The 22,558-nt window shown below is 44.7% G+C and overlaps 1 protein-coding gene across 1 annotated transcript; it reads right to left on the reverse strand.

Annotated features, from left to right (window-relative positions):
* Nucleotides 1-212: 212 nt before the first annotated feature.
* TYW5 (tRNA-yW synthesizing protein 5) lies at nucleotides 213-22,169 on the reverse strand. Its single transcript, XM_018569213.1, has 9 exons — nucleotides 22,159-22,169; nucleotides 17,646-17,738; nucleotides 15,126-15,280; nucleotides 14,947-15,016; nucleotides 13,642-13,686; nucleotides 11,934-12,071; nucleotides 9,971-10,058; nucleotides 6,533-6,649; nucleotides 213-510 (listed from the first exon to the last, which is right to left on the reverse strand). Exons 2-9 carry the CDS (start codon nucleotides 17,727-17,729, stop codon nucleotides 254-256), a joined length of 954 nt encoding a protein of 317 aa, XP_018424715.1. The 5' UTR covers nucleotides 17,730-17,738; nucleotides 22,159-22,169; the 3' UTR covers nucleotides 213-253.
* Between the last annotated feature and the right edge of the window lie 389 nt (nucleotides 22,170-22,558).

The raw sequence follows: 22,558 nt of genomic DNA on the forward strand, positions 1-22,558 counted from the left end.
GTTTGTAAAGGCATTTGGTGAACAAAGTGCTTTATATCCTTTTTGATTATTAAGAAATCTATTTTACTAAAAGTTTTTGTGCCGAGTTCAGCTTCAAGCTGCTTGGCTGGAGCTCTAACAAGTGCCAGCAGTTTTATTTTTTCTCTGTGCACATATTTGTACAAATAACTTTTAAATGCAAAACCTGTAGGAATCCCAACATCCATCTTGAAATTAATATTTTACTAAAATCTATTGTTCTCCGTTACAAGCTTTAATGAAAGTTGGTGCTGTAGGATTTGGACTGTATCCGTAATGCCATTCTTCTAGCATAGAAGTCTCTATATTCCTCAGGAAGTTCATCCAGTGTTTTCAGGGCCCGATCTAATATCTGCATTGCTCTAGATGCTGCAGTGGGGTCCTTGTTCCCATAGGTGTCGCTTTTATCGTAGCATTCAGACGGCAGGTGTTTCCAAAAAACATTCACTCCAACTCCAAACTCTTCAGCAACTGTATTATGGAACCAAAGGGCTGAAGGAAACAGGATGAAAGAGTATCAGAACACTGCAACTCTTCATTTCAACCAATAACCAGGCGGGTTTCTTCTAATGCATATAAAAACAATGAAAGTGTATGCCAAGGCTAAGTACAAAGAATCCGTTCAAAAAGTTTATTTAATGTTTTTTATGTGTGACTTTACAGGCAGCTTGACTGTTTCAGAATAACCGGCACTATAGCAGGGTACTGGATTCAAATTCCAAGAGGTCTGGGCAGTAAAATGTTCTTCCAGCAGAGGCCCAAATCTCATGTTTGTGCTTTGACTCCATCAGAGTGCCCCCTTACATTAGGTATCCCCATAAGAGTGCCCCCTTACATTAAGTGTCTCCATCAGAGTGCCCCCTTACATTAGATATCCCCATAAGAGTGCCCCCTTACATTAAGTGTCTCCATCAGAGTGCCCCCTTACATTAGATATCCCCATAAGAGTGCCCCCTTACATTAAGTGTCTCCATCAGAGTGCCCCCTTACATTAGATATCCCCATAAGAGTGCCCCCTTACATTAAGTGTCTCCATCAGAGTGCCCCCTTACATTAGATATCCCCATAAGAGTGCCCCCTTACATTAAGTGTCTCCATCAGAGTGCCCCCTTACATTAGATATCCCCATAAGAGTGCCCCCTTACATTAAGTGTCTCCATCAGAGTGCCCCCTTACATTAGATATCCCCATAAGAGTGCCCCCTTACATTAAGTGTCTCCATCAGAGTGCCCCCTTACATTAGATATCCCCATAAGAGTGCCCCCTTACATTAAGTGTCTCCATCAGAGTGCCCCCTTACATTAGATATCCCCATAAGAGTGCCCCCTTACATTAAGTGTCTCCATCAGAGTGCCCCCTTACATTAGATATCCCCATAAGAGTGCCCCCTTACATTAAGTGTCTCCATCAGAGTGCCCCCTTACATTAGATATCCCCATAAGAGTGCCCCCTTACATTAAGTGTCTCCATCAGAGTGCCCCCTTACATTAGATATCCCCATAAGAGTGCCCCCTTACATTAAGTGTCTCCATCAGAGTGCCCCCTTACATTAGATATCCCCATAAGAGTGCCCCCTTACATTAAGTGTCTCCATCAGAGTGCCCCCTTACATTAGATATCCCCATAAGAGTGCCCCCTTACATTAAGTGTCTCCATCAGAGTGCCCCCTTACATTAGATATCCCCATAAGAGTGCCCCCTTACATTAAGTGTCTCCATCAGAGTGCCCCCTTACATTAGATATCCCCATAAGAGTGCCCCCTTACATTAAGTGTCTCCATCAGAGTGCCCCCTTACATTAGATATCCCCATAAGAGTGCCCCCTTACATTAAGTGTCTCCATCAGAGTGCCCCCTTACATTAGATATCCCCATAAGAGTGCCCCCTTACATTAAGTGTCTCCATCAGAGTGCCCCCTTACATTAGATATCCCCATAAGAGTGCCCCCTTACATTAAGTGTCTCCATCAGAGTGCCCCCTTACATTAGATATCCCCATAAGAGTGCCCCCTTACATTAAGTGTCTCCATCAGAGTGCCCCCTTACATTAGATATCCCCATAAGAGTGCCCCCTTACATTAAGTGTCTCCATCAGAGTGCCCCCTTACATTAGATATCCCCATAAGAGTGCCCCCTTACATTAAGTGTCTCCATCAGAGTGCCCCCTTACATTAGATATCCCCATAAGAGTGCCCCCTTACATTAAGTGTCTCCATCAGAGTGCCCCCTTACATTAGATATCCCCATAAGAGTGCCCCCTTACATTAAGTGTCTCCATCAGAGTGCCCCCTTACATTAGATATCCCCATAAGAGTGCCCCCTTACATTAAGTGTCTCCATCAGAGTGCCCCCTTACATTAGATATCCCCATAAGAGTGCCCCCTTACATTAAGTGTCTCCATCAGAGTGCCCCCTTACATTAGATATCCCCATAAGAGTGCCCCCTTACATTAAGTGTCTCCATCAGAGTGCCCCCTTACATTAGATATCCCCATAAGAGTGCCCCCTTACATTAAGTGTCTCCATCAGAGTGCCCCCTTACATTAGATATCCCCATAAGAGTGCCCCCTTACATTAAGTGTCTCCATCAGAGTGCCCCCTTACATTAGATATCCCCATAAGAGTGCCCCCTTACATTAAGTGTCTCCATCAGAGTGCCCCCTTACATTAGATATCCCCATAAGAGTGCCCCCTTACATTAAGTGTCTCCATCAGAGTGCCCCCTTACATTAGATATCCCCATAAGAGTGCCCCCTTACATTAAGTGTCTCCATCAGAGTGCCCCCTTACATTAGATATCCCCATAAGAGTGCCCCCTTACATTAAGTGTCTCCATCAGAGTGCCCCCTTACATTAGATATCCCCATAAGAGTGCCCCCTTACATTAAGTGTCTCCATCAGAGTGCCCCCTTACATTAGATATCCCCATAAGAGTGCCCCCTTACATTAAGTGTCTCCATCAGAGTGCCCCCTTACATTAGATATCCCCATAAGAGTGCCCCCTTACATTAGGTGTCCCCATCAGAGTGCCCCCTTACATAAAGTGTCTCCATCAGAGTGCCCCCTTACATTAGATATCCCCATAAGAGTGCCCCCTTACATTAGGTGTCCCCATCAGAATGCCCCCTTACATTAGGTGTCTCCATCAGAGTACCCCCTTACATTAGGTGTCCCCATCAGAGTACCCCCGTACATTAGGTGTCCCCATCAGAGTGCCCCCTTACATAAAGTGTCTCCATCAGAGTGCCCCCTTACATTAGATATCCCCATAAGAGTGCCCCCTTACATTAGGTGTCCCCATCAGAATGCCCCCTTACATTAGGTGTCTCCATCAGAGTACCCCCTTACATTAGGTGTCCCCATCAGAGTACCCCCGTACATTAGGTGTCCCCATCAGAGTGCCCCCTTACATAAAGTGTCTCCATCAGAGTGCCCCCTTACATTAGATATCCCCATAAGAGTGCCCCCTTACATTAGGTGTCCCCATCAGAATGCCCCCTTACATTAGGTGTCTCCATCAGAGTACCCCCTTACATTAGGTGTCCCCATCAGAGTACCCCCGTACATTAGGTGTCCCCATCAGAGTGCCCCCTTACATAAAGTGTCTCCATCAGAGTGCCCCCTTACATTAGATATCCCCATAAGAGTGCCCCCTTACATTAGGTGTCCCCATCAGAATGCCCCCTTACATTAGGTGTCTCCATCAGAGTACCCCCTTACATTAGGTGTCCCCATCAGAGTACCCCCGTACATTAGGTGTCCCCATCAGAGTGCCCCCTTACATAAAGTGTCTCCATCAGAGTGCCCCCTTACATTAGATATCCCCATAAGAGTGCCCCCTTACATTAGGTGTCCCCATCAGAATGCCCCCTTACATTAGGTGTCTCCATCAGAGTACCCCCTTACATTAGGTGTCCCCATCAGAGTACCCCCGTACATTAGGTGTCCCCATCAGAGTGCCCCCTTACATAAAGTGTCTCCATCAGAGTGCCCCCTTACATTAGATATCCCCATAAGAGTGCCCCCTTACATTAGGTGTCCCCATCAGAATGCCCCCTTACATTAGGTGTCTCCATCAGAGTACCCCCTTACATTAGGTGTCCCCATCAGAGTACCCCCGTACATTAGGTGTCCCCATCAGAGTGCCCCCTTACATAAAGTGTCTCCATCAGAGTGCCCCCTTACATTAGATATCCCCATAAGAGTGCCCCCTTACATTAGGTGTCCCCATCAGAATGCCCCCTTACATTAGGTGTCTCCATCAGAGTACCCCCTTACATTAGGTGTCCCCATCAGAGTACCCCCGTACATTAGGTGTCCCCATCAGAGTGCCCCCTTACATAAAGTGTCTCCATCAGAGTGCCCCCTTACATTAGATATCCCCATAAGAGTGCCCCCTTACATTAGGTGTCCCCATCAGAATGCCCCCTTACATTAGGTGTCTCCATCAGAGTACCCCCTTACATTAGGTGTCCCCATCAGAGTACCCCCGTACATTAGGTGTCCCCATCAGAGTGCCCCCTTACATAAAGTGTCTCCATCAGAGTGCCCCCTTACATTAGATATCCCCATAAGAGTGCCCCCTTACATTAGGTGTCCCCATCAGAATGCCCCCTTACATTAGGTGTCTCCATCAGAGTACCCCCTTACATTAGGTGTCCCCATCAGAGTACCCCCGTACATTAGGTGTCCCCATCAGAGTGCCCCCTTACATAAAGTGTCTCCATCAGAGTGCCCCCTTACATTAGATATCCCCATAAGAGTGCCCCCTTACATTAGGTGTCCCCATCAGAATGCCCCCTTACATTAGGTGTCTCCATCAGAGTACCCCCTTACATTAGGTGTCCCCATCAGAGTACCCCCGTACATTAGGTGTCCCCATCAGAGTGCCCCCTTACATAAAGTGTCTCCATCAGAGTGCCCCCTTACATTAGATATCCCCATAAGAGTGCCCCCTTACATTAGGTGTCCCCATCAGAATGCCCCCTTACATTAGGTGTCTCCATCAGAGTACCCCCTTACATTAGGTGTCCCCATCAGAGTACCCCCGTACATTAGGTGTCCCCATCAGAGTGCCCCCTTACATAAAGTGTCTCCATCAGAGTGCCCCCTTACATTAGATATCCCCATAAGAGTGCCCCCTTACATTAGGTGTCCCCATCAGAATGCCCCCTTACATTAGGTGTCTCCATCAGAGTACCCCCTTACATTAGGTGTCCCCATCAGAGTACCCCCGTACATTAGGTGTCCCCATCAGAGTGCCCCCTTACATAAAGTGTCTCCATCAGAGTGCCCCCTTACATTAGATATCCCCATAAGAGTGCCCCCTTACATTAGGTGTCCCCATCAGAATGCCCCCTTACATTAGGTGTCTCCATCAGAGTACCCCCTTACATTAGGTGTCCCCATCAGAGTACCCCCGTACATTAGGTGTCCCCATCAGAGTGCCCCCTTACATAAAGTGTCTCCATCAGAGTGCCCCCTTACATTAGATATCCCCATAAGAGTGCCCCCTTACATTAGGTGTCCCCATCAGAATGCCCCCTTACATTAGGTGTCTCCATCAGAGTGTCCCCGTACATTAGGTGTCTCCATCAGAGTGTCCCCATGCATTTCCTCAGCAGGCAGGAGGCAGAGCAGGTCTGGACAGAAGAGGTTACTTTTCCATCCTGTTATACTGGGGGCAGGGCACGCATGTGATGCAATTGGTTGTTAGGACCCCGGTAGTACTAGCAACCAATGACTGCAGAGAAGGGGTGAATCTGTGCTGGGTTATGGTTGGCTGGCACTGGATAAACGTGCTTCAAAGAGTCTCTGAGGCCAGTGCATCCTTTGTTAGCCAGCCAGACATAACCCAGTACAGGTGCGGAAACATGTCTGGCTCATGGTCCACCATCTAGGGATCCCTGCATTATAGAGACATTTAAGGTACACAACTAAAATGTCAGCTGATTTCCGCTGAATTGGTTGAAAGTTTGAGCTCTGGGTGGCCCTGTCAGAACCACCAGGCTTGACAAAAGCTGATTTAAAAATTCCTGGCCAAACAGTGACTGCATCCTATAAGATGCAGTCCCTGTTCGGGTATTTAAACAGCCACAAGTGCCGGCTGTCTGAATATAATAGCCTGCAGATTCCTTCATCCACTCTGCTTAGTGTGAATGGGATATCTGTTGGATTTCTCTCGTTCAAGGATGTTGTGAGTTGGTTAATTTTTTGTGAAAAAGTGAACTAACCCTTTAATATGTAGGTAGGTAATGCACCTAAACCTCCAGCAAGATAATATCGTTGGTTAGACTTAAATCTGAGCATACTTACTTGCTTCCAAGCATAGTGTAGAGGTTTTATACGTCTTTCTATTATAATGATCAGACATCAAGCCCCCGCATGCTGTACTGACCTTGATTCCCCAGCAAGCTCCCACATACTCACTTAAGCTTCCTTTTATGCTATAAACATATTCAAGAAAATCCTTCATATACGTTCAGTAAAGAACCTAAGTAAGATAAAGAGACTTACCTGGAATAAATAACACATCTCCGGCTTCTAAGGTGCACTCATAACGCCTTGCTTGAGAGAAAAGTGGATACTTGGCCAAGTCCGGGTTATCTACATCTAATACCTCAGACTTGTCACCTGGACACGAGATAAAGGGCACGCTTAGAAATCCCCCAAATCTCACATAACAATACAAAGACACAGGGACAGTACATGTGCTAACTATTCTGTGATTAGGATCATGTGATAAACACTATGCATTTCTCAGCTCCAGTTGTCAAATACCCGCAACAGGTCAATTGTTTCAGGATTTCCATCCGATGACACAACTGTCATAATTACTGACCCGGTAACATTAAAGGAGAACTATGAGGTGAGTGCTTTTCACTCACCTCATAGTTCTAGCGGACCTGTGACACTGAGACTGTCACAGGTCGGCTCAGTAGATCGGGAGGTGAGTGAACACATACCGGTGCTCACTCACTTCTCGATCCTGTCACGGCTCTCTGCCGTGACAGGGGGGGGGCTGGATTCCCCTCTCCGATCCTCCAGCACTGATTGGTGGATCGGATGGGGTAGGGGGCTGGTACAGCTGGTTCTGCCTCTAGATAGGCAGAGCCAGCTGTCACTCACGCAGCTGGGCAGATACCGGCACAACGGCGGCGTCTCAGTATACCGCGAGCTGTAGCTCGCGGTATACTGAGCTTAGGGTGACGGGAGGACGCTAGTTTGTGTCTTCCCGTTACCCTTAGGGCCTGTTCACATGATATCAGGTCCGGATCTGCAGACGCGTTGCTACTGATGCAGTGTGTTTTGGCCGCGTTTTTGATGCATTCCAGTAAAAAAAATATATATATTTATTTTTTGCTGGAGTGGGGCTGTTAGTATGTTAGCGGCAGTGCGTTTTTGACGCGTTTCCTGACCATTTCCTGACCGGTCAAAATGTGACATGCAGTATTTTTCTGTCGTAACCTGAACGGACTGCGCATGTGAGAACTGTAGCCCATAAAACACATAGAGATACATTGGGATGCATTTTGAGTGCAGGAGCGTACGGATCAGGTCAGCACAGAAAACGGACGTCGTGTGAACAGGCCCTCAGGAGAACTATGGGGGAAAGCCTTAACCCCATAGTTCTCCTTTAAACAATAAATCACTTTAAAAAAGAAAAAAATCAATTTCCACAAATCCCCCGTCCCATTCCTGACCACTGCTGACAAAGTGCACACAGTACCTCTATTCACCTGAAATGATCTCTGCCAATGCAGTGTTTCTCAGCACCATCACTCTGCATCCCAATCTGAATCCTGCACAAACGGCTGGTGATGGTTTCCGACATGTAGAATAATGGATATCCCCTCCTTCACCTTAGGACACGTGTGATTCAGGTTAGGGATGTAGTGTGACAGGGGTGTTGTAGCAGCACATGGGCAAGCTGGGCACGGAAGAATATCTTTTAATGTGAATACAGGTATAGATGTGATTGACATTTTAGTGCACAGTGTGGGTTCTATTTAAAATACATCTATCCTGTTGCTGTGAAGGATGAAGCAAATCTTGAAAACATGCTACTTGAGTACCGGGGTCATATGCACTGCTGCTCATCAGAACCAATAAGATTTGAGCCTGCACTAGAAAATGACAGCTGTGAATATATAAAACAGAAGGCCCAGAACAAAAAAACTAAACGTACAGTATAATGTTAATTCACTTTTTTTGAAAAAAGTTTAATAATTGAATAATAGGAAACCTGCCTGAAAGTTCTATTTGCCTAGATAGCATTTGATCAGACGATCAGAAAAAGTAATCATGTCAGGAGTTCTGATTACACACGCTATATCCTTTTATATATATATATATATATGTCTGTCTGGCACAGCGTTATTGATGGCAGGATTAGTATGTGAGCGGGATCTTACACAGACAAGCTGATTTAACCCCTTCTGCTACATGAGATACATTGCAGCACAGGAAGCTCTATGTTCAGTTTCAGTGTTACTGATGACATGACTAGTATGTGAGCGGGATGTTATATAGACAAGTTGATTTCACTCTTTCTGCTACATGAGCTACATTGCGCTATGAATAGTTTCTGTCTAATATAGTGCTGTGGATGACAAGACAAGCAGGTGAGTAGAACATTTTCCAGAAACGTTGATTTAACTCTTTGGGGAATATCTTTGTAATATATGTGATGTTATGCTGTGTATTCATTGATTTATCTTCTCATTTTCTATTTTTATTATTCATTTAGATTTCTGGTGGATCTTGCACTTATATTATTGATCAGTGTGTTTGTAGGCATGTAAGGTTATGTTCTGAATGCAGCTTATAAATGATTGTTAGTTTGTGTTTATTTTTGTAAGGTGGTGTACCGCACTGTTATTAGATTTTACTGACTGTACTTTAATGCTGCTGGTTTGGTCATTTTGAGGAGGGATGGTCCCCGATGGTGTGTCAGACCATCAGCATTCCAGTTAAACTGTTGATTAAGCTACAGCTTTTACCACACATGTGTATGGAGGAGAGAGCTGGTTTATATCTCTGAACACACGGGTGTAAGAATCTTATCTTTATGATTAAGCCTTGGTAGGTGAAACGCGTGAGTGTATCTGGGGAGCGTTTGTATGGTGCATCTGTTACTTGCACAGTAATAAAGTGTGGCTTCAAGTTAGAAGATCTAAGGAGTGTGGCTTCTGTTTGTATCAATAGATTGAGTATAGTCTATACCTTATCTACTAAGGCAGCGTGCAGGGGAGACATTAGTGATCTAACAGACACCTGATATTATTATTATTATACAGGATTTATATAGCGTCAACAGTTTGCGCAGCGCTTTACAATATAAGACATTACAATCACAATACAATTCAAGACAAGATGGTGAGGAGGGCCCTGCCCGTATCTCCATAAAGAAGACCTGTAACCTGCATAATGTTATCAAATACGGGGCTTATAAGCCTGACACAGTTTCATCGTTTATATATAGAAACAATTGGGGATTATATTGTGTATGCATGCACTAAAATTAATTTTGATGTGTTTACTGAAAATATAGTGTTAATAAACAGTTGCATGAATATAAAGTGAATGCGTATAAACAATAAAAACTGGTCAGGCAGCGAAAGGGTTAAACTGCAAGTTTTTCTGTCATCTTCTACCCTAGATCTGACTTTACAGTCCATGGACAGTGCGATTCAGCACCACCCATCATTTACAGTACAGCTTTTCTAGTTGGTACCCATTCTGGCAACAAAGACATTCGATTGTAAGCTCTCAGGGCTCTCCTAACCCTCTTGTCTTGAATTGTATTGTAACTGTATTGTCTCCCTTTATCTTGTAAAGCGCTCTGGCACTATATAAATCCTGTATAATAATATTATAACTCTGCCCAACAAATGGTAAAGAACATAACTTGCAATACTAAGATAGCATATTGATTTGAAATAACATCAGTACCTGATAAATATAAAAATGGTGCATCCCGGGGGCTGTACAGGACAACTCTTTTTCTTCCTGTTACCTGGATAAGCAAATTGTCCATCACCTAAAATAGAAGACTCTTCTGTCACTGCTAGAACAGAACTAACATGAACAGGCATATTGCAATATAGCTTTCCTTTCTTATAGAAAGATCTGGAAAAGCAACAATCAAGAGGACACAAAGCCATCTCATGTTCTACATGATGTTGATGATTCTCGTTAGACATTATAAAACAGCTCTAAAAACATTTGTTACACTGTTATCTTCAAAAGCTCCACTTACAGCCCATTGTATTGAAATAGGTCCCTCCACTGTAAGCAATGCACGGCTGAACAAGAGAAATCACTTGATTTCCCCATCCACACTGTTTAGGAGGAATCTCCACCTGCCATTGTATTTTGACAGCCGGAACGCGCAGCTATCTGAATACCCCAACAATGAATGCATCTGAATGCAGTCACTAGTCAGCTGCCAGTTTTCCATCCAGTTCCTTCAATTTTGTATGGCTCAAATTTCAGCTGATTCAGCAGGAATTTATAGAAATTTGTGCTGTATATGGCCAGCTTTACACAGATGGTTTGAGTGAATCAGCAAAGATTGTGAGATGCTGTATACACCCGGAAGTTGGGGCATTCACTTCCCACCTGCCATGTACAAATACCCTTACCTTACTGGAGAGCCTTATCTGTATAAGTTTCCCAGCACTGCCATCTGCAATTGTGTTGAGATTTTTTTTTATGATTCTGATCTATTCAACCATGACATGTTGAAAAGAAGGAGTAGCCACACACAGGTTCTAATTCATCTAATCCAGCTATTTTACATATATGTTTGACTTTTAGAGCCATTGGGAACACATATTAATTATGATGAATAATAAATACTAAACATTTTTAAGCATTTTGTGTATATGGAAAGTTTTCTGCCCTGGGATCTTCATTAAGGCTCATTCACACGAGAAACGGCTGGCACGTAAAGCTCCGTGCTGCGTGCACGGCCGTATCGGGCAGCTCCCAGGAAGGACAGTTGCTGCGTGCCATTAGTACGCAGCTCCCGTCCTTCTCTATGGGAGTACGCGGCCATACGCTGCTCTAATCCCACGCTCGCCTTGCACGTCCGTGCGGGTGTCCGTACTTGTAAGCTGACAGGATGGATCCTGTCTGCGTCCAAACCGGGATACCCGCACGGACATGCACTTGAGGTGAGCCTAGGGCGGCAAACTCCCATAGAGAAGGACGGGAGCTGCGTACTAATCACACACAGCACCTTTCCTTCCTGGGAGCTGCCCGATACGGCCGTGCACGCAGCACGGAGCTGTATGTGCCGGCCGTTTCTCGTTTGAATGAGGCCTTAGAGGGTGATTGTTGCTTTTTCTGATATATTTTGAAGGAGTTATACTCAGGACTGAAAAACAAGCAAGGTAATAATATATACTATATAAGTAAATGATTATTTAAGGATTGTTACCCACTAGTTGCCCTCTTTTCTAGAAATAGTTACATTTCTAATTCATCTAATCCAGGTATTTCACATATGTTTGACTTTTAGAGCCATTGGGAACCCATCCAAGCGTATGCTGTCCTTTCCCTAAAGCCCATTTCTACCTTTGCAGAGGCAGAGCTGGTGTTTAGTGACCGTGTTACACAGAATCACAGGGAGGGGGCAGCTGTTTAAAGCCTGCTTTACAATCCCACCCCAGTGTCAGACTGAGTTTCCTCTGGAGAAAATGCTAATCACTTACAAAAGTGGAAATAGACTTACATTCTCCTTATGCCATCAGTTTAGATGCTAATGGTGCTTTCAGAAATAGTTATACATGGTTCTGCGCACACACAACTGTTATGGTGTAACACAGGGCTCAAAATTTCCACTCGCCCCCTCGCAATTGGCGAGTGAAAATTGCGTGGGAATACTTATATCTTTAGAGAAAGAACATACATCATAGTGTGTCCAGAGCTGCAGCCCCGGAGAGCTGATACGGAACACGCTGGAGAAGAACTGGTCTTTCTCAAAAAATTCAGGAATCGTGATGTCTGCTGCCAGCTCCGGAAACTGCTTGTTGATGTCTGCAATATCCTGTGCAAAGGGATAATATAGTACAACATTAGCTGCACGTACAGTACATAGAAACATATAAAAACCTAGAACGCTAAACCAGTTCACTCCCATAATCTGTATAATAACATTTACCGGTGTGATGTGGGCATCCCTAGAAGCAAGGTGCACTATTACGTTAATATCAAAACACAACCTCTGTAGTTGACATTTGAACTACCTCCTTTTGCCCCATTACATTCCTACTGCCCACAAATTGGAAAAAAACAGCCTCACTGGCCAATAGGAATGCACAATGGGCAGAAGGAGGTGCGCCAAATATTGTGAATAAAAGGTTATGGTTGCTATTTGTTTTTTAGAGAACCCCGGATTTGTGGATATTTGGGTGCCCTAAAGATAAAGCCACCATGCAGCAGGCACCTGGAGAATCTAGCTCTATGGATCTGGTGCCAGCTTAAAGAGTAAAGTTCACAGGTTTGAGCATCTTATACCTACCAATATGAAATGCATTGTTCTGCCCTCTGCCTTTAAAACCTTCCTGTGATTCAGCTTCTGCTTAGTCCTTTGTCCGAATACAATAGCCCAGCAGGTGGAGAATCTTCTATCTATGCTGTTTAATGTGGATGGGGGAATTGAGCATGTTTTTCTCATTCAGGCAGCGGGGCTGAGCCAGAAAAATGGTAAAGTGTGTGGCCATGTTAAGTGTGGCCAAAAATGGGCTGACATTTACAGATGATGATTCCATTTTCAGGGCAGGTTCACACCATTTTCTGGGCCAGATCTGAAACGCAGTGCATTGCGTTTTTGCTGTGATTGTCACGTTTGGAAAAAAATTTTTGCTTAACCACTTGCCGTCCGCCCGTTGTAAAAAAACGGATGGACGGCAGCGCACGCGCAATTTTAAGGCTTGACATTTTAAGCAATTTTAAGGCTTGACATGTTTGGTGTCTTTTTAACCGACGTGACCCCGTCTTTTATATTTTACCAAAAAATTGGGTAATAATAAATGTTTTATCATTTAATATAGGGGAAACTTTTTTTTTTTTTAAATTTTGGTAATTTTTCCTTAATATAGTAAAAAAATAAACCCCCCAGTGGTGAATAAATACCACCAAAAGAAAGCTCTATCTGTCCCCAAAAAAGGGTATAAAATTCATTTCAGTACAGCGCTGCATGACGGAATAAATGTCAGTCAAAGTACCGCAGCGCTGAATACTGAAAAATGGCCTGGATGGGAAGGGGGTTTAACACCGCGGATGTCAACTGGTTAAAATAGTCATACAGGTGCGTTCCAGTGCGTTTGTATGCGTTTTGGATGCATTTTTGATGCGTTCAAGTGCATTCCACACCAGACAAAATAGGACAAGCAGTATTTTTCTGGTCTGGAACAGACTGTGCTGGTGTGAACAGAGGCCAGAAATAGCATAGGGATACATTAGGATGCATTTTAGGTCCGGAAACAATCTGGTCTGGTCTGGAGATGATCTGGACATGGTGTGAATGGGCTGATCGAAGCGCTGAAAAACGCCCAGGTGTGAACCCAGCCTTACAGTTCATACAATTCCCTTTCCATCGTGTGCTTACTTTTTACCTTGCGAGGGTCTTCACCCAAAGATCGGAGGTAGTATTTCTCATCCTAATAAAAAAGAAAAAACTTGATAGAGTTATATAGACTAGCCAAAGTACACATCACTCCTAAACATCTAAAATACCATATACAGGTGAAACTCGAATAATTAGAATATCGTGCAAAGTTCATTTATTTCACTAATGCAACCTTAGAAAGGTGAAACTAATATATGAGAGACTCATTACATGCAAAGCAAGATAATTCAAGCCGTGATTTGTCATAAGTGTGATGATTATGGCTTACAGCTCATGAAAACCCCAAGAACCCCAAATCCACAACCTCAAAAAAGTAGATTATTACATGCAATCAATAAAACAAGGATTGTACATAGAACAATATCGGACCTCTGAAAAGTACAAGCATGCATATGTACTCAGTACTTGGTTTGGGCCCCTTTTGCAGCACTTACTGCAATTACTTTTGCATGATATTCTAATTATTCGAGTTTCACCTGTATGAGTCAGACTCACAATATGATGGCACATACAGTATAGACAATAGAGCTGGACTCTTACATACTATATATTCCCCAACCTGACATTTGCTTTGTAAAACAGCACTGCAAAATGGAGCACGGCATGGTAAAAACAAGGTGTGACCTAAATATAATTACAAAATTGCCTGCCTAGAAATTTGGATTTATGGCAGGTTTAGCAAATATTTTTCTGCACTTGCAGCATTTTTAAACAGACATTACAATACATTACAATGTGCATGTATTGCAGTGATTTTTTTGCCCAGACATACAGTACATTTTAAGGGTAAAGGGGTTTTTCTTTTGGCAAACTTCAAGTATGACAAATGACTAACTGAGTCCCAAAACATATCAATTGTAAAGAATGGAGCTTTCTGTATCAGTTGGTGCAACTTATTTATATAGAAAATAAAAAGAGCTATTTTAAGGTGACACGTAACTCAGGAGTTAAACCTTAAAAATGCATTCAAGTACCTTAACTATTAACAAAAAGGTAACTTATTTGTGTATCACTCAGCTGTAGATCCTCAAATCAGCTCCGTTGCCCCTCCATAGAGTGGAGTCACCCTGAGATAGAAGGTGTGTTACTGGCTGGATCACCAGGTGAAAATAAAGGGGAAAAAACCCTAAAAAAGAAGACTAATGCAGCCACCACATTTAAGGATTGGTAACCTGCATTATATTTAATATTGTTTTTTCGGGTTTACAGACATTTGAAGCAAAGTCCTGTACAAAGTAGCCTATGCTTACATGACAATCCCTGCAACATCACTTCTAAAGTTTAGAACTACCTCAGAGATAAAGAAGTCTGTGTGCTTATCCTCGGCTGCTCTATGTATAAAGACATCAAATGGAAGTGATCTGAAATTCAAAAACAAAGAGGACAAATCAAAAACTACTATAATTCAGTGGACTGCATGTAGGTTTTTGGTGTATTTTAGAAAGATTTGAAGGTTTTATGGACCCTCACCTGTATAAGAAATTCTTCTTAATAAAGTCTAGCTGTGGTGTCTCAGACACGTGGACCTTTACTTCACGTTCTCCTCCCTTATTGCTCATATAATCCAAGGTCCATTGTGTTCTACACACTCCCAGGTCCAGGTCTTGTAACACAGCTGGCTTCCTCTAGAAAGTGAACACCTAAAATGTCAGTTAGGTCTCAAGGTAGACACATATACAACCATATCAGGCGATTTAAAATAGCTTCATATCACAACAATGACCACCGGCATGAATGTCACCTACCACTGACCTTTCCATGGACACTGTGTACTGATTGAACTGTTGGTTTTATTTTTTTGTTCATCAGTTTGATTATTGTTACAACTGAAAGCTTGCTGGTAGTGGCGAAAAACAAACAAACTGTTTAGTGCAATGTGCACAGGAAGAGTAAAGCTGCTAAAAGGGCCTCACCATAAGCATGAAGGGCTGCATGTGGTCCTTATGCCACAGGTTGAGCAGCAGGGTTGCCAGGATCTGTTCTCGGAGCAAACAAGCTAAGACTTTAATGCCTGTGTTGTGACATTTGGAAGTGGACTTCTCTACAATGCTTAAAGGAGAACTATGAGATGAGTGCTTTTCACTCACCTCATAGTTCTAGCCGACCTGTGACAATGAGACTGTCACAAGTCGGCTCAGTAGATCGGGAGGTGAGCGAACACATACCGGCGTTCGCTCACCTCTCGATCCTGTCACGGCTCTCTGCCATGACAGGGGGAGGGGCTGGATTCCCCCCTCCCCGCTCCGTGCCTCTAGATAGGCAGAGCCAGCTGTTAGTCACGCAGCTGGGCAGATCTCGACATCGATGTCGGGATCTGCTCCGGCTGCGGCGTCTCAGTATACCGCGTGCTGCAGCTCGCGGTATACTGAGCCTAGGGGGACGGGAGGACGCTAGTTTGTGTCCTCCCGTTACCCTAAGGAGAACTATGGGGAAAAGCCCTGACCCCATACTTCTCCTTTAAAGATACAGAGATTCAGGTTTATTCTAAAATGTAAATGTCAACTTCATTATTTTTAAATCTGGAGCTTTCAATAAAATAATACCTGGTGATCCGGTCATGAAGCTCTTTGATCAGACACTCTATCCCTGTCTCCTAAATGTGCTCCTTTGTTGTCACCCTGTGACATGGACTCCTGATGGAGAATACAAGTGGCTGTGTTAGCCCACTGTTGTCACCATCAGGAAACCCCCATCAGAAATGCTTGATGCCACCACTGGAGTGCATCTTGGTAGGAGGTGGCTGTAAAGAGGCTGCAGGAGATCTGGAGCACTGAGATGTATCAAAGGTTGAAATAAAGGTGAAAACAAGTATTTTATAGCAAAAATATGATTTTATAGTTCTTTATAAGGAAGGGATACAAGGAACTTTAGTAAACTGTCATTCAGTTAGGGTTTACATCTGCTTTAATGCAGAGAGTGAGCTGACATATTGGTTAACAATACTAATGGGGACAGGTGCCAGGGACCTTCTAAATTGCTTTGTATATTTCCCTGCTCAAGTGAATTTTTCAATTTTTTGCTAATTTCAAAACAGACCAGTGTGGCTGCAATGTTTGATTTCAGCGGATTTGCTGCAGACACACTAAGCCTGCAATCACACCTGAGCGACGTGAAATATGCGCGTTTTCAAGTTTCATTTGTGCAGCACGTTTTTGCATATTGTTACGCGTCTAAAATGTGCATAGCTCATGACGCACGTATTTATGAGCAAATTGTAACACATTGATATTAACTGGTAAACGCGTGTTTGTGCGCATTTCCATCAAAGCCTATGGGGCCATGAAGCGCAGAAAAAAAAGAAGCTCACGTACTTTCTGCAAGCGACAGGCGTTTTGCTACAGGCGCCAGCACCAGAACACGTAGTAAAACAATGCCTGTGTTCTGGTCCAGTGCAATCTGAAAAAATGCTGCAAGTACTAATTTTTCAGATCGCACTGGACTGCAACCGAGGGTATTCCTGTACCTCACGTTCCGGTGCGGGCGATTGCTCTGCGGGCATGCGGGGCCGTGCCTATGGTACCATTGACATGAATGGCACCGCCACACCCCCTCCTACCCCTGAAAGCAGGAACCCGTCCGGGATGCGCTCCAGTGCTTTCCAGCAGCGAATCGTGCTGGAACGCACCGGAGCTGGTGTGACAGGGCCCTTAAGGAGGATAAAGCTTCTTCTAGTTGAGTCTGCTCTCTGTTTGTGCATTGCTATATATGTCCCATATTTGGGAAGTCAGACAGTGTAGAGATAGGGACCACAACTATCAGAGGTGCCTTGACGTGGCAGTGTGGCTTCCACATGTATTTGCAAAGGTATGCAACAAAAACCTCTGTTTTTCAACCTTGGTAATTCAATCAGTTTAATCAGATTTTTTGCTAGCTGTGCCAGGGACCCTCTGTAAGGTTTTCTAACCTGCCCAATGGAAGCTCCCCATGTGGCCTCCCATCTCAGACTCCAATCCCACCAAAACATCTGGATCGGGTTTTCTTTACACTTACCAAGGGGTAAATTTCCAGAAGAAATCTATCTTTATCTACACCTGAGTACCTCGGCAAAGGGATTTTTGTTGGTTTAAACTCCATAACATCTGTCTAAAGACATAAAACAAAGACAGTTCAGTAGTTGTTCAACAGTAATACTTAAAGTGTTTGTCAAGCAGAGAATGGGGAACATCTGTAAAAGATCATTTAAGGGAACTAGTCTTGCTGTATTTTTCTTGAAGACATTCCGATGGTCATCCGACTAGCTTTTTCGATTTTGAAGTTATAGAATTGAGAAAGCTGGTCGGATGACCAGCAAAACGTCTTCAAGAAAAATACAGCAAGTCCAGTTGCCTTGATTTATTTTTTACAGATATACCATGACCTGGATGAATGAGAACCTTCACAGACACAGAGAATGAGGAAGGATTAGATCTCCTGACTGGTTTTTACCACTAAGGAAAGGTGGAGATGAGGCACTGCATATGGATCCCTGACAGGTAAAAAAAAAGTCCTTAATAAAACCACAGGGGTAGTGTTCAGCAGCTCTCCACACAACAGGTCTCTCTCACCACAGAGGTCACCCAAACTGAGCAGCGAACACATATGTCAAGAGAGCACCAAATCTTGATGAAGGGGGATTGCTGAGTAGTGATGGGCTCGGGCATGTTCGCAAGCGCCTCGTGCAGAGCCCGCCAGCACACAGGGCCAATCACAGGCACTGAGACATGTTCCCAGTCCGCAGCTGCAGAGATCGGGAAATGTCTCAGTGCCTGTGATTGGCCCTGCGCGCTGACAGCTTTCCGACGGGCTCGGCACGAGGCGCTTGGGAACGCGCCCGAGTCCATCACTATTGCTGAGCCCATAAAACATGTTGGCTCAGCCTATGTGCATCTTCAGTAAGTAAGTTTACAATCCTCTATACCGATATGGTTATTAGGAGTGGGATATTCAATATAGAAATACATATTTATTTTTTGTTTTTGACCATAGATACCCTTAAGAATGCTTGGTGTCCTCTGTGGTTGACATATAATTCGGTTTTAACTAAAATCTGAGTCCCTGCTAGAGAGATTTTCTCCTACTTTCTGTCCTAGTGAAAAAAAAAAAAAAAAATAAAGCTCAAAGAACAGAGGCCCGCAGACCCCTTTCCTAAGACATTTTACAGTACAACCATATGGGCCACAGTATCATTGGCTGCTAAGGTCTACAACATTGCAACCAGCCATAAGGCTGGGTTCCCACCTGGGCGTTCAAAATATGTGCGTATGACGCGCGTTTCGGGCCACGCATTTTTACCGTGATTTGCGGTCCACGAAACGCGTGGAAATACGCCCCAAAGAAGCTCCTATACTTCTTTGGGCGTAGGGCGTATTTCAGCGCGGCCTGCTGTGTTGACATTCAGCTGCCTCAGCAGGCAGCAGTCATTCCCCAGTGAAGTTTGAAAGGTGTTGTGGTGCCATTAGTTTGAATGATATCCCAAACGCCCTTCCTGCCTGCAGTGTGATCACCTGCACTGGAATGCGCAGTACTGCAATGCCATGCGTTCTAGTGCGGCGCGAGTGCAACAACTGTGCATACAGTTTTATTCTGAAGTAAACTTAATGTTTGTAACACTCCATTTGTGTATTTTATTTTAAAGGAGAACTATGGGGTCAGTGTTTTTCGCCATAGTTCTCCTTAGGGTAACGGGAGGACACAAACTAGCGCCCTCCCGTTACCCTAAGCTCAGTATACCGCGAGCTACAGCTCACTGTATACTGAGACGCCGCAGCCGGAGCGGATCCCAACTTAGATGACGGGATCCGCCCAGCTGCGTGACTGACAGCTGGCTCTGCCTATCTAGAGGCAGAGCCAGCTGTACCCGCCCCCTCCCCCGTCCGTTCCGCCAGTCAGCGCTGGCAGATCGGAGCGGGGAGGGTGGAATCCAGCCCCTCCCCTGTCACGGCAGAGAGCCGTGACAGGATCGAGAGGTGAGCGAACCTGGTATGTGTTCGCTCACCTCCCGATCTACTGAGCCGACCTGTGACAGTCTCATTGTCACAGGTCGGCTAGAACTATGAGGTGAGTGAAAAGCACTCACCTCATACTTCTCCTTTAAATGAAAGATGGTATTTTTTTTATCTGATTAATCGAAAAAATAACCAGCCAACTAATTGATTATGAAAATAATTGTTAGTTGCAGCCCTAGTATTTTGTAGATTTAACTCCTGAGTTTAGTGTCACTTTTATAGGTGTTCCAACCCCTCCCCCGCTCTATCCAAAACTAGAAAAAACAGTGTTGTCTACACATGCACATAGAAGCTGAACTCGGGGATGAAAAACATTCACCCTGACAGTGGGTCTCCCTCCAGACTTTAAAGGAGAACTATGAGGTGAGTGCTTTTCACTCACCTCATAGTTCTAACGAGCAGAAGTCTTAGCTTCTGCTCGCGGTATACTGCGGCGTCTCAGTATACCGCGAGCTACAGCTCGCGGTATACTGAGCCTAGGGTGACGGGAGGACGCTAGTTTGTGTCCTGCGGTTACCCTAAGGAGAACTATGGGGAAAAGCCTTAACCCCATAGTTCTCCTTTAAGGGTTAACTGCTCATTTTGCCTAGGGAATAAGGTCATATACAGCTGTGGTTCTCAACTCATGGGTCGCGACCCAAAAGTGGGTCGCGCCCCAAAAGTGGGTCGCGAGCCCTTCTGCAGTGGGTAGCGGCGCCATCACGGCAATCACGGGTCGCCATCACGGCAGCATCACGGGTCGCGGCACAATCACGGCAGGCTTGTATTAATGGATAGAAAGCCTGCCGTGATTGGCTCAGCGCTGAGCCAATTACGGCAGGCTTTCTATTCATTCATACAGGCTTTGTATTAATGAATTGGCTCAGCACTGATTGGCTCAGCACTGAGTCAATCACGGCAGACTTGTATTAATGAATAGAAAGCCTGCCGTGAGTGACTCAGCAGAAGACGGAGGACACAGCGGGGATCGTAGACAAGGTAAGAGACTGTATTCCCGATTGTGGCTCGGGGTTACTGCTTATGTTACTGAAAATTAACCCCGAGCCACACTCGGGAATACCGCCATGGATGTTAGTGGGTGCATTTAAACATTATTTTGGGCTATACTCGTCTTATATGACGAGTATAGCCCAAAACCTATATTTTTTACACAAAAAGTGGGGGGTCGTCTTATACGCCGTCAAATACGGTAATAACTAATAGTAATTTCTGTCCCGGCTGCAGTATTAATCTACCCCAAGGATAATTTATTATTGCTGCGGGTAAGGGGGTGATTATTATTGCTGCATGGGGTTTTTTTTTTTAAATTAACTCCTGCCTAAAAACAATTCTCCCCCAGGCAGCGATAATAATTGCCCCCCTTCCCCGCAGCAATAATAAATTATTATTGCTGCGGGGAAGACTAGGTTTCTAGTTACGCCTCTGCTGTGTAGTGCTGACTTTTCTACTTGCAACAGAGTCCCTGCTAATGCCCCCTACATACCCCCCCTTCTGCAATGACAGGAGACATTATGACAGGGGACGCTGATGAACATTATGTATTCCAAGCCCACACAATGCCCACCAGTGTCCCCTGTCATATTGTCTCCCGTCAGTGCAGAAGCTGGGGGGGGTGTGTTGGAGGGGGCTTTAGAAGGGCTGTGCTGCAAGTTTTCTACTTGCAGTGAAGCCCCTGCTAATGCCTCACCAGCTTCTGCACTGCCAGGAGACATTGTGACAGGTGACACCTGCTCCTTTGGGGGACCTGAGACCATGGCAATATGGATGGAGCTCTGTCACAGCACTGCAGCCCCCACTGGACCTCAGGCTGAGGATCCACCACAGTTCTCGATATGATAGGGAGACTGGGTGGATCTTAAAAAAAGGAAATCAAATGTATTTTATTGTGAAGTGTGTATGTGTGTGTGTGAGAGATTGTGTCTGTGGTTGTGTGTGTCTGACAGTATTTTTGAGGGTCCGTTCACACTAGTACAGAGCGTTAATTGCACAGTCCATTGCGATTACTGCATTGTACCACGCAAAAATCGCACCTACCGCAAATTCTGGTGTGGGAGTTGTGTTGCATTGCCATTCATTTGAACGGCACCCCAAACGCATCTCCTGTCCACAGTTTGATTGCCCGCATCGGAACGTGCGGTACCGCAATGCCGTGCGTTCCAATGCGGTGCGACTTGGGTCGCGACTTAATGACCAAGGACAAATGTGGGTCCTGAGGTTACACAGGTTGAGAACCACTGATATACAGTATACTTGCCTTATTCCTCCCTCCCCGGCAAAGGGAAATGGCTTCTGGGACTGGTCGTGCAGAGTGGAGGAAGCTGCATGAGTGAGGAATAAGCAAAGTGCATCTTATTCATCATCCCCTTAGGGCAAACCAAGCAGTTAACCCTTGCATTGTGCAGGGGGACACATTACAGGGGTACAGTTTTTTTATTTATCAGAGTTCAGCTTTAAATACTACAAAGTCTGATTATCAGCCGTTCTCTAATCTGTGACACCACTGCCCAGCACCAAGTTACCTTCCACAGCGTGTCCCTGGCAGCTCACTTCCTCTTCACAGCCCCGTCCACACAGCGTATACTGTCAGTGCTAGAAGGGCTGTGATTGGCTGACAGTCGCCATCACTCTATGTGTTCAGGGGCTCTTTAATAATTAAGAATAGTGGAGTCAGTTGTCATCCAGGAAGTTGTTTATATAATTTCTAATACATAACTTTAACATTAAGGTTATATATTTTGCTATATTGCGTTCCATTTACTGAATAGGTATCAAGTAACAAACGGACCCTTTGAACCGTGGATAGTGTTTCTCGGGGACAGATTAGGACAGTGCGCACGATGTGGAGTACAGCGCTTCGACTTTCATTGTGTCTAAGGCGACCGATTTTTATATGTCGTCCTGTGCTGCTTCCACTCCTCC

The sequence above is a fragment of the Nanorana parkeri genome, unplaced genomic scaffold (genome assembly GCF_000935625.1).
Source record: "Nanorana parkeri isolate BGI_ZX_2015 unplaced genomic scaffold, ASM93562v1 scaffold1304, whole genome shotgun sequence".
NCBI classification, from domain to species: domain Eukaryota; kingdom Metazoa; phylum Chordata; class Amphibia; order Anura; family Dicroglossidae; genus Nanorana; species Nanorana parkeri.

What these genes read in the sequence shown, in the direction of transcription:
- TYW5 (XM_018569213.1), bottom strand. Translation starts at nt 17,729, where the DNA reads ATGGAGTTTAAACCAACAAAAATCCCTTTGCCGAGGTACTCAGGTGTA. An exon ending in AAGAAGAATTTCTTATACAG is followed by an intron (nt 15,017 to 15,125) that starts GTGAGGGTCCAT and finishes TTTGAATTTCAG; the next exon opens with ATCACTTCCATTTGATGTCT. An exon ending in AGATGTGTTATTTATTCCAG is followed by an intron (nt 511 to 6,532) that starts GTAAGTCTCTTT and finishes TGTTTCCTTCAG; the next exon opens with CCCTTTGGTTCCATAATACA.